Source organism: Scaptodrosophila lebanonensis, unplaced genomic scaffold (assembly GCF_003285725.1).
Source record: "Scaptodrosophila lebanonensis strain 11010-0011.00,11010-0021.00 unplaced genomic scaffold, SlebRS2 tig00000024-arrow-pilon, whole genome shotgun sequence".
NCBI classification, from domain to species: Eukaryota; Metazoa; Arthropoda; class Insecta; order Diptera; family Drosophilidae; genus Scaptodrosophila; species Scaptodrosophila lebanonensis.
Genome location: NW_022060538.1, coordinates 998,447 through 1,010,795, shown reverse-complemented (window position 1 = coordinate 1,010,795; position 12,349 = coordinate 998,447). Strand labels below are relative to the sequence as shown.

Here is a 12,349-nt window from a genome sequence, read left to right as displayed (position 1 = left end):
TAAGCGTAAGCGTAAACGACAACACAACGCCAACCAACACTATCTCTTGAGAGCGAAGCAAAGCAGCCAACATGCTTGATAGCGCACTGAGCAGTTGAAAGAAACAGCAAAAGTTCCGCTCGTTATTTGTTTTTTTTTATTTTTCTTTTTCTTTTTTTTTGTAACTGAACACAATGTTCGTACATGCGATGAAATTTGGGGCCATATGTATAGTATTTTATCGAAACTGGTATATACGAGTACGTGTATTCATTAAAATAAGGTGGTATTTATATGATATTCCTGAAAGGTACTCGTATGAGAAAACAAAGTATACGATTTTTTGATAAGCCCTGGATCGAGATGGGTAAGGAGCGCCCGCCTGAAAATGCAAGGATCTCGGAAAGTCATAATATAACATAATTTTAAGGGACATACTACTATATATACACTTATTTGGGTACACTATTTGATTACTTACAAATAAAACTTCACCCACACTGGCGAGAACACAACACAACATAGAATTCACAAAGTCTGTTTCAAAATCGAACATGCATATGAATATAGCTTCAAAGCTTTCCAGGAACTCTTAGGTGTTTCTTTAATACCTATAAAAGCTGATTAAATAGCGAAGTGAAAATTTATGTTTGAAAATACTTTGTATTAACCTCTATACATATTTCCATATGTATTTTAAAATTTGGATCACATGTGCTTTGCCTATGGTAGATATTTGTATGGCGTACTAATACCGATTGAAGTAAACTGAGACTTTTTCTAGACTGCTTTGACCTTTTCTTGCTTGGCAGATAAATGAGCGGACCTTATTGCATCGCTTTGTGTGGCATGCACGCCAGTAATAAGAGGGGAAACAACTAAAAAATTAAAACTTGTTTTATTTATTGAAACCACAGCAACTGAATGGCATTTGTTGTATAGATATAAAAGACTAAAAATAAATAAGGAGAAATATACGAGTTGGGCGGAGTGAGCAAAACAAAAACTGGTTCTTCAATCGACATATTATGCAGCCCCACAGGCGGTTAACATAATAAAATAATATCAGATGACCAATTATAATACGTACTAATGATTTCTTTGTGTCTAGCATAAGCCATAAGACTAGACTAATACAGGGCTCATTGGACCCCTGAAAAGGTGCTCGAATGGCCTCTTGCTTTTTACCTATGTGTGTATAGTATGTAAATAACACCAAAGTCGCCGCTATGTGAGTATATCCGCATGACCTTGACTTCCATTCGAATAAAACGCAACGCTCCATGTTGGCTATGCCGCTGCTCAGAAAGCGATTCGAAAACCAGTCTGCGAGACAGTGACGACTGCGAAGTACATATATACATAGAGGTAGTACGAGTATTTCGGCACAGAGCCAACTGCACACAAAATTAGGTGGAACCAGCTGAGCAACTATCCGTGTTGAATGGCATTCAGAGCCCATGGCAGTAAAATCTTGCTCCAAAGGAATCAGTTAGTGAGTCAATAAAAAGGGTAGAGAACGTAGGGTTTTGTTCACTGCCATTGGAAGAGATTATTGTACTCTGGTATTCTATTCCCATTTAAGGTGCTGCTGTTCGAGATTAAAGGGCGTGGTGGGTGGAGGTGTTTTCCAAAGCCTTACCCGGGCTCAGAGACTTTGCTTGCTATATGTCTTATAGTTGTAGACCTTTTACCGTGTATCTTGAAGCTGCTGCCCGTGAATGGGTGAACCGTTTGTTCAGCTGCTTATACCCATTACTGACTAACAACACTAAAGAACAGCGGAAAGAGAACACATACGAGTATGATAGGTCTCATGCCTAGGAAGCAAAAATGAAGAAAAAAGTTAGTCTAATAACCTTTAAATTCTATATTAACTGTAGTAAGCTGAGTAGGTTAACCGCAAGTGTTGAAGATTTATTAAGCTTTACATTCTTCTTTGTACGCAAAGGGTAACAAGGAGAGCCACAAGAAGCTTATGTATATATGTATATTTTTCTGATTGGCATGACAAGACGTGTCGTTCTAGATCAGTCTGTCTGTATAGCCGCAATACTTTCCGAGGCACCACCCCTTGTGCACCCCTTTAGATATTTTCGTCAATGGTGTCCACAATTCTAAAGCTACATAAGCTAGTCTTGAATATTAGTATTCTGGCTCTGTGCTTTTGCAGATTTTTACATTCAATTCATCTACTGATCAGGAACACAAGTACTCTTTGGAGTCACTTTTTAATAAACTAGCTTACCTTTTAGCCATTTAATAACGATTTGAACATTAAATTTAATTAACTACCCAGTCGACTCTTGTAAAATAAACATTTCTTATTTAAGCGCAAGTTTATTAAGAATTTTAAAACTAAGAAATTGTAGTATTCCGTAGTTCCATTCCTGGCCCAGATAAATATTCCGTCTTTGTTGCTTAGTGTTAATAATTACACACACGGAGTATTTAATGTCCAACACACATAAATATGCCATGACTTAGGTACGGTTGAAGCGGGGACCTGTTGCTCTCTTGCATCCGGAAAATAGCAAGTGGCTGCCGTATTCGTATACAAATATGTTCATATGCACGTATGAATATACAAGCATACAGAAAAAGTGGGCGATAACTACATGGGAAACAAGGAAGCAACTTCAATCACGAGATGGTTGGCTGGGGAGGGGGAACTGTTGTCTGCGATCTGTGAGAGGGAAGTACGCTTCTTATCAAACTACTGATAAAGCAAATGAACATACTCGTAGAAAGTACTAGGGCTGATGCAAGAAACTAATTACTTACAATTGGTGACGCATTGAGGGACTGATAGCGCTGCAGCTGTACATTTTTACAATAATCGTTATAAAAATCTATCACAAATCCATAAAGCGCATTTTCTCGATATGCGGTTTCAATATCTAATATAGAAATTGTTCACAAAAGTGAACATATTCTTAGTCGCCAGTGACTATTAATTTTGCCCTGAGCAAGATGTTCACAAAAGAGAACAAGAGTGCAGAAGTTGGCATAGCGAATATAATCAAGTGATAGACTAAACAAAAATCCTGAGTTATAAATAGCCTCATGCTGTGCAGAAGCAGGCCAACGCATAAAGAAATATGATCTCGAAAGCGTTTAATTGTGGGTGCACACTGCATGATTAGGAAAAGGCTTCAAATACACAGATGCAGGGGAAAACCCACTAAGTCAAGAAGTAGAGAAGCTAAAGTCGGGTGTCCCGAGTTTGAAATACTTTATACATATGTGTAGAATAATTATGTGTGTATGTGTGTGTCTGTGTATGTCTCGTGTGCCTATGCAAAGCAGTAACAACAACAACAGCTGCTGGCACTGCTTGGTCATATATACATATATGGCTATAAGTTCCTGTTAAGTCGGCCTATCATTATGAAACTTGGCGTACGGATTCATAATCACTAACTGGGGGTATTTTCCGAATTTCAATGAAAAATTCCAAGAAACATGGGAATTATGTGACATCTCTAATTGCGTGGGAGAGGGGGAGGGAGGGAAATTCCAAAGTACACATTTTCGGCGTATTCACATAAGGCATCTTGGACTAAAATTAGGTATACCATTTACACTTTGGCTACAGGGCATAAAAAATAGGAATCCGGGTCAAACTAGTAGGTTTTCAGGTTGCTGTTATTTTTCAAAAAATGCTCAAATAAACTAATTGCATTACATTTTTTAAAACATTTTTTATTTTATTAATTTTCTTAACGTTTTTTTAATAATTTTTTATAACCGTATTCTGCTAAGTACATTAATAACTTTAAACATATTTCAAATGGCTCAACCACCTGCATCTAGAGTAAAACCCCATTTGGAGCCATGGGAAGGTAAGGATGTCGTTTTGAAATCTAAGATAGTGCGTTCCATCGTCTCCTGCATATCTGTCTGCCCGACACTAAAACGTTTCACGACCCACTCATGGACCGATCCATATGTTCTCCATTAGAGAATCGACCCAGTTTAATTCCCAGGTTGGTTCCTTCTTCCATGGCAAAGTCCGCTTGAGGGCCTGTCCTTCTAAAATGAAACGCTCGTTGAGTCTTCCTTCGATTCCATACAAGTAAATAAAGTTATTCAGATATAACTGGAACCATGTAGAGAACAAAAATTTATTTTAATTTATTTTTTATACCCGTTTCCCTTAGGGTAAAAAGGGCATATTAGGTTTGTACAAAGTATGTAACAGGCAGAAGGAAGCATCTCCGACCCCATAAAATATATATGTATATTCTGAATCAGCGTTACAGAGAAATCGATCTAGACATGTCTGTCCGTCCGTCTGTTTGTCTGGATGAAGGCCCGAATTTCAGAAACGGCTGAGCGTACATTAACCAAACTTGTTATGCAGACGCGACTAGGAGCGCTTATATGGGGTTATTTTTTTTTTTTTTTGATTTTACCTCCCCTCCCCCCGCTAAAAAAAACAAAAAAAATATCGGTTCTAAGAAAAATTATAAGCGCTACAATTTCTCTCCAGTACTTCGCCTACAAACTACAGCATCAAGTCAACTCTTTTTCTGCTTTTTGCTTCTGCTAGGGGCGCGTAGCGCATAACTCAGTGCAAGAAGTTTCTTTGGGTACAGGGTATTTCACTGTCGGGCTTGCTGGACTGTAGCGTTCTCTTTTGTTTGTTATTTTCCTCTTTTTTATATGTCTTTTAATGTGTTGTTTGTAATGTATTGTAATCCAAGCTGTCGACTGGAGCCCGGAAAGATTGCGATCCATGTATTCAAACTGGGGCTCTTTTTACGCAAGAAAGCAGCATTTCCAGCACGGAATTTACTATATGAATAAATCTTTGGAATTGAAACCGGACTGTTCTTCGGATTTAGTTAAACGCAGTCAGTTCATGAGGTTGATGGGAAAAGCTCCGAAGGCCCTTTTGGACTGCCAAAGAGCTGAAGGTAAATTTTTGTATATTAGATGAGTTCTGTGGAATGATTGAGTTATTTCAGACATTCTTCGAAGTCGTGGAATAATTAGCCCACATGTCAGCCTAGAAACTTGTGATGCACTCTATGAATCCAATCGGCTTGAGGACTTTAAGGCAAAGCTCCATGACAATCTTAGAGTTTTTAATAGCAGCACCACAAAGGGCCTTTTTTTAAAGCGCTTGTGTTTTGTAAGTTCCAAAACTAAATACCCATATATAAATCCTACCTTATTTCTGTTATCGAAAACTGAAAACCTTTCTGAATTAACTTTCGTCGAATTTCCAAAAGCTTTTCTTTTAGCGGAGGCGGCCTCCTATAAGTATATGACTGTACAAATATTTTAAAATATATTTATTTTCAGATCAATGAGAATTTCAATGATACGCTCTCCGAAAATCTGTCCCCGGAAGTTCAGCGGCTTATTAAAAAAATGATAGCTAGCAATGCGAGTAAGCCTGAAGAGAAGCAATTAGACTGTGATGTTGTTAGTATTTTAGAAAAAGAGGTATGGAAATATGTATTAAATATAAAATATATGCTATATGTAAAGAAACAAACTACTCATTTGCTTAGGAAGAAGTGCTGTCGCCATTAGAGATAGCACGGCGGAAACGTATATTTAAAATATACAATCAAACTTACCTTAACAGGAGCTGGATTGATGTAATGTTCCTGCGAAAACTACGAGAAAATTCAAACTTATTGCTTGACCAAAGTATGGAATCAACTCCTTGTTTGCGCCAATTGGCAAATCGAGACTACAAGACTCTGCGCACATTAACGGTATAGCTCCGAATTTTTTTTGAAAGAATTATAAATTGGGTCGTCAAACTACATTACAATTACATTACATTCAAAACTTACATTAGCCAAACTTTGCACACATAGTTTATACATAACTAGCAGGTATTGACCGTCTTAACCCGGCTCAATATAATATTTCCAATTGTATTTATTTTGTGTGTGCATAACCTACCCATATGTTTTCACCTTATACGTTACCATTAGGAAGGCATTTAAGGTATTTAAATGAACATTTTCTGTTTTTAACAAAAAATTGTTCAATAGTCCGTTACATTTTTGTTCTTGCCAAACTATTTCGTTAAACGAACATGACCACTATAACTAATATTTCTTAAAGCTCGTTTTCCCCCCTTTGGAGCTAGAATTTTCCAAAAGCCTTTCTTAGTGTGCTCCTACACTATGATGGATACTATGAAAGGATACTTGAGTCCAAATTTAAATTCACATTTGAGTCTTTTCGTGTCATATTGAGTCAATACGGCCACGCACAAACTCGGAATATGAAACACGGCATTCGTGTCAATGCCGTGCAGCGATGAGCCACGATCAAAAACCACTGGCACCGATTCCATCAAAATATCGAAGTTTGAATGCAATAAGCAGAATATTTAAATAATGAAATCGAATTATTTATTGAGATCAATAAGAACAAATCATATACATACATACATCTGCCCGCAATGCGTGGCAGAATATGCGTAGCTCCGATATTCGGTTTCTGCTTTACTATCGCTTACGAAGTCGTTGCCGAGCGACGGTAACTGTAAACTTTTGGCGTTTTGCCTTTGCAATTAACATTAAATGGTCAAAACGAAAGAAGAAGAGCGAGCTAATGACTTGCAGTTGTTGTTTTTATACTCTGTACATGAAATGTACAAGAGTATATTAGGTTTGCGGGAGCTGAAAAATGTAACAGGCAGAAGGAGGCGTGGCAGACCCCACAAAGTATATATATTCTTGATCAGCGTGACAAGACGAGTCGATCTAGCCCTGTCTGTCTGTCTGTCCGTCCGTATGAACACCTGGATCTCAGAGACTATAAGAGATAGAGACACCAAATTTTCCACAAAGATGCATTATGTGTGTATTCTATACGAGTTTGTTTTATTTTTTTGATTTCCCCCCCACTTCCCCCCTATGGGGGTTTTCCCGATTTTCCATTCGTATAATCGCCTATATCTCGGAGACTATAAGACCTAGGCACACCAAATTTTAGTCCAAGATGCCTTGTGTGAATACGCAAAATGTATATTTTGGAAATTCCCTCCCTCCCCCCTCTACCAAGCAAATGTGATTTTCTCTAACTCCCGTAATTCTTGGAATTTCGAACTAAAATTTTGCAAATACCCCCAGTTAGTAATTATGTGTCCGTATGCCAAGTTTCATGATAGATCGATTTACCAAGAAGTTATAGCCATAAATATATTTGCTGCTGCAGCGCTGCTCAAGCGCTGCCCGCGGCTTTTGTTGATGTTGCTGTTTGGTTGACTGCGAAAATGCTTACACAGACACGAATAGATGCGCATAGGCATACATACACTCACACAGACGCAATTGCTATGTAAATGTGCAATTATACACCCTTTACGTGAGTTCGAATACCGAGAGAGGTAAAATCGATCCAATTTTTTTTTTATATATATTTTTTTTTATTTTCTATAATTATTGTAAACATATGTACAGAGTATTTCAAAGTCGGGACACCCGACTTTAGCTTTTTTACTTGTTAGAGCATTATTTTATTTACAATCAAACAACTGTGTTCGATTGCCCAATGTATACATTAATACGAATGTACATACATGCTATATTCATACACAGGCATACACACATACATACATATGTATGTTTCTCTTTACTTTTTCAACCGTACGTAGAGAACCGCACACATAGACACGAACTGTTGCTTGTTGTGTGTGTGAGTGTGTGTATGTGATGTCCCCAACTATTTGATATTTGTTGTTGCTGCATAAAGCTATTAATGAAAACCCTAATGCCAAATGCACTAAACAAAGAAAAAATTACTTTTAAAAATGTTATATAATTTTCAATTATTTAACATTTCTTGCTCTGTCAGTGCAAGCCGAATGTACAAACATACACATGTAGATACATATGTACATACATAGATGTGCACATATGTATGGACATTCACACATTAGTGTCTCACATGTTGCTTTGGCTATTTCAATCGTTTGCACGCAACTACACGAACAGCTGTTTGCATGTGTGTGTATGTATACTTAGTTGTCCCCAACTGTTTGATACAATGTTTGTTCGGCCTGCTTTTGTAAAATGCATATTTTGAAAATCCTTGAATGTAAAGTTGTAGATTTAGTTACAGTGAATCAATAAAGTCTTGGCACAAGCAGAATTTTTTATGAAAAACGTATTTAATACCTATTATTGATGGGCTTTGAAAATTTTTTGTGATGCAGTTAGTAACATTCGGTAATTATCTACACAACACATGTGAAATTGTTCCGTTATCTCTCATACAACTGAAAATACACAAGAAAGAAGAAAGAAATAGCTTGAAAACACATCAAAAAAGTCTTGGCACACAGCATTAATTCGTCGTGTATTTGCAAATATAACGGTAACCTTTCAATTTTCTTTGATCTGTTTCTTACTCTGTCTTCAATAACTGCTCATTCCTCCATTTCCTTGTGATTTGAAGTTAGTTTTGCTCTTAAGTTGGTGACAAAGCGATCAAAATGGGTGGAGGCATGGAAATTTCAGTAGAAGTCCGTAAAATGATTATAAATCTCTATGTCCAGCGAAAAAGTTATCGCGATATTGGCACTATAGTTGGCAAACCATTTTCAAGTGTACGAAACATTATAAAGCACTACATAGAAAGCGGCCAAGTGGAGCATAAATCCAGAAGCGGGCGGCCAAAAAAATTTACACAACGCCAGGAGCGGGTAGTAGTCGCTGCGGTGGCACAAAACCCAAGGCTTTCTGCGGTCAAACTATGCCATGAAATGCAGGAACGCTTTAAAGAAAATATTAACCCTCAAACAATACGGAACACATTATACAGAGCTGGTTTCCATGGAAGAGTCCCCCGTCGCAAGCCTTACATTTCGAAAGAAAATCGGAAGAAGAGACTGGAGTTCGCTAAGCTCCATTTAAATCAGCCGGAATCATTCTGGAATAGTGTAATATTCAGTGACGAATCGAAATACAACTTATTTGGGTCAGATGGCGCGCAAAAAATTTGGCGGAAGCCTAACAAAGAACTCCAAGAAAATAACATAATAAAAACAATTAAGCACGGTGGGGGAAATGTCATGGTGTGGGGGTGCATAGCTGCATCTGGAGTCGGAAACTTGGTCTTCATTGATGAAAAAATGGATAAACATGTGTTTCTCAATATCTTAAAAGAAAATTTACTTCCAAGTGCGGAGAAATTGGGGTTAAATGGACGTAGTTGGCAATTTCAACAGGACAATGACCCAAAGCATACGTCGTATCTGGTGCAGGAATGGCTTATATGGCATTGCAAACAATTAAAAACACCCCCACAGTCGCCGGATATGAATCCTATCGAGCATATTTGGAACATTTTGGAAAAAAAAATACGCAAACATAAAATAACATCAAAGGATTCCCTCAAAGATGCTATACGCACGGAATGGGCAGAAATAACTCCTTTGGAGACATCCAACTTAGTCGGAAGTATGCGTAGGCGCTTAGAAGCAGTTATCCAGGCTAAGGGCGGTGTTACAAAATATTAGGTGTGTAAAGGTTACCGTTATATTTGCAAATATACGACGAATTAATGCTGTGTGCCAAGACTTTTTTGATGTGTTTTCAAGCTATTTCTTTCTTCTTTCTTGTATATTTTCAGTTGTATGAGAGATAACGGAACAATTTCACATGTGTTGTGTAGATAATTACCAAATGTTACTAACTGCATCACAAAAAATTTTCAAAGCCCATTAATAATAAGTATTAAATACGTTTTTCATAAAAAATTCTGCTTGTGCCAAGACTTTATTGATTCACTGTACGTAGATTACATTATCAAAATTTTAAATCGACACAAACTTTTCATTTGAATAAATATTAAAACCCCAATAATTCAAGCTCCAAGACAAAATTTAAGAAACCGAGTATGCAGTTTTGTTTGTATTCTTTAATTGATTTTAGAAACTAAGTTTTAAGTCGATCGGTTGAAAAATGCGGATTTTTCAAACAAACTTTGGAGCTACTTTTCCCCCCGTTGGAGCTCGAATTTTCCAAAATCCCTTCTTAGTGCTCATCTACACCATGATAGGATACTTGAGCCCAAATTTCAGTATCCTAGCTTTTACCGTGTGGGCTGTGGGCTGCTGACGCGGTTTGCTTTTGTGCCCCAACATTTTTTTTACAGGAAAACTCCCATATTTTAGGCCCCAAAAAAAATATCAAAAAACCAAGTATACAGTTTTTCTTGGAATTGTTCTGAGAGTATACAAACTAAGTTTGAGTAGATTTTTCATACAAACGTTGGTGCCTGTTTTCCTCCCTTTGGAGTTCGAGTTTTCCAAAATCCCTTCTTAGTGGGGACCTAGACTTTGAAAGGATACTTGAGTCCAAATTTCAGCTTCCTAGCCTTTACCGTTTGGGCTGTGCGTTGATCACCAATCAGTCAGTCAGTCAGTCAGTCAGTCAGTCAGTCAGGACAAACTGTTTTATATATATAGATAGTCTACTTATGTTTCTACTTATGTTTCTAAATCGGTTAATGCTAAGAAAAGTTATTAGCGAAACAAATTCTCTACAGTACAACCCCCCCAAACTGCAGCAACAAGTTCGCTCTTCTTCTTCCTCTTTTTGCTTCTGCTAGAAGCGCATATACCTCAGTGTCGGAAGTTTACCTGGGTACAGGGTATTTCACTGTCGGGCTTGCTCGACTGTAGCGTTCTCTCTTGTTATTTCAGAAAATGTTACAAACACGCTGCCCAATGTACTCTTCTCATATGGAAAAGTACCCGAGGAAAGATCTGTATGAAAAACACAAACGAGAAAACTTATTCCGGATCCAGTATCAAACAAGGCGTAATATGTTTAAGATTCTAAAGAGTATTCGGCAACTAATAAGCAGTGGAGAACTCAATGTATGTTATATACGAGTGCATGTCACAAATCCGAAACAGATTATTATTTATTTTAAATTTTCCATTCCAAATCTCTAGAAATTGAATGACTTTGTCGAGGAAGTGATGGGAGATTATGTTACAACTAAAACAAATCGCATAATGCCGTGGAAATTTGAGTTCGTTTGTGAGGTGTACAACTACTTAGGTTTAGCCCGCATAAATGAATACAAAATTCCACGGGATATGAAAATATTAAATGGGAAACAGCGATTATTGAAACTTTTTAAGCTTCCTACAGACAAGAACGCAGACACTTCTTCCCGTTTTATATTTGGGGATAGATCAGCAATTCAAAGGCCGGATACCGGCGACACCCAAGCAATTGGTTTTAAGTATGTTTCGCAGCACGTACGATTACATATAATAATATTCTTGTGCACATTTTTTGTCTCGTTAAGACGTCGAATAGCCCGCATGGAGAATCGTATGCGATTTGCCAAGTATCCAATAGAGCGTAGCTATTTACTCCATGAAATCGCACAGGCGCACCTCAGCAACAACTCCTTTGACGCAGCTTGTTCCGTGGCGCGAAAGGCGATTGACGGTAAGATGCCCTTTCTTTGAAATTAATGTAGTTCCATTTGATCCCTGTTGGCGTTTTAGAGTCAAAGCAGTGTAATAGCACCCTCTGGAGTTTTTTGAATTTGATGATCATATGCAAGGCGCACGCAGTTTTAGGGAAGGTTGAACGCGAGAAGGAAGCACTCAAGGACGCATTTCAATTAGCTCAAAAAATGAAAAATATTGACCAATGCGTGTTTATTGATATATGCCTAAAGGTAAATGCAGAAGAATTGGAGCTCCGAAAAACATTGACGTCAATTGATGTTAGCTTAATAAGGAGACAAAGAAGTCAACGAACAGTCTCCAGTTTGGACAACCAGAGCTCCTTAGCATCAACGTAATACTGTTTACCGAAGAACTAAAGGTTCATTGAAAAGTATGTAATGCAAATGTACATTAATGTTTAGTAAAAGATGCATAATCCTCAACTGATCACTGATGCAGGGTATGTGAATTCATAGAATGAGCTTAACCAAAATACTTGTACTCTGAATTGCCAAAATTCCTTTGCATATATATTGTTATATTGTAAGGAAAGCAACATTACAAAAAACAGTATCTTCCATACATAGAGTTCCAAGAGTTAGTTTAAAGCCGATGGGACCAAAACTTATATTTTGTCACCCAACTCTTGACGTCCTTCCTAGCTTGTAGTTTATTTTGTATTCTTCTTGAGAGCTTACAATCCAAGAATGATGTAAATCGGATGAAGATTTTTCAAAATATCTACAAGAAAAAACAAGTTTGTTTTTTCGAGTGATGGGAAAGAAAAGTTTTATGATTTTTCCGACGCCCTCAGTAAAATCGTTTTGTTACAACTCCATTTAACGTGCAATTTTAATATAAGTTTACATACATACTTATGTACATACATACAAGTACTTGGCCAATCTTCGTTCT

The 12,349-nt window shown here is 37.4% G+C and overlaps 1 protein-coding gene across 1 annotated transcript; it reads left to right on the top strand.

The window, feature by feature from the left end:
* The first annotated feature begins 3,685 nt into the window (after nt 1-3,685).
* Nucleotides 3,686-11,881, top strand: LOC115620798. Its single transcript, XM_030514221.1, has 9 exons — nt 3,686-3,824; nt 4,689-4,901; nt 4,953-5,119; nt 5,293-5,436; nt 5,505-5,714; nt 10,667-10,843; nt 10,922-11,217; nt 11,284-11,429; nt 11,489-11,881. The coding sequence occupies exons 1-9, from the start codon at nt 3,773-3,775 to the stop codon at nt 11,788-11,790; spliced, it is 1,707 nt and encodes a 568-aa protein (XP_030370081.1). The 5' UTR covers nt 3,686-3,772; the 3' UTR covers nt 11,791-11,881.
* The last annotated feature ends 468 nt before the right edge of the window (nt 11,882-12,349 follow it).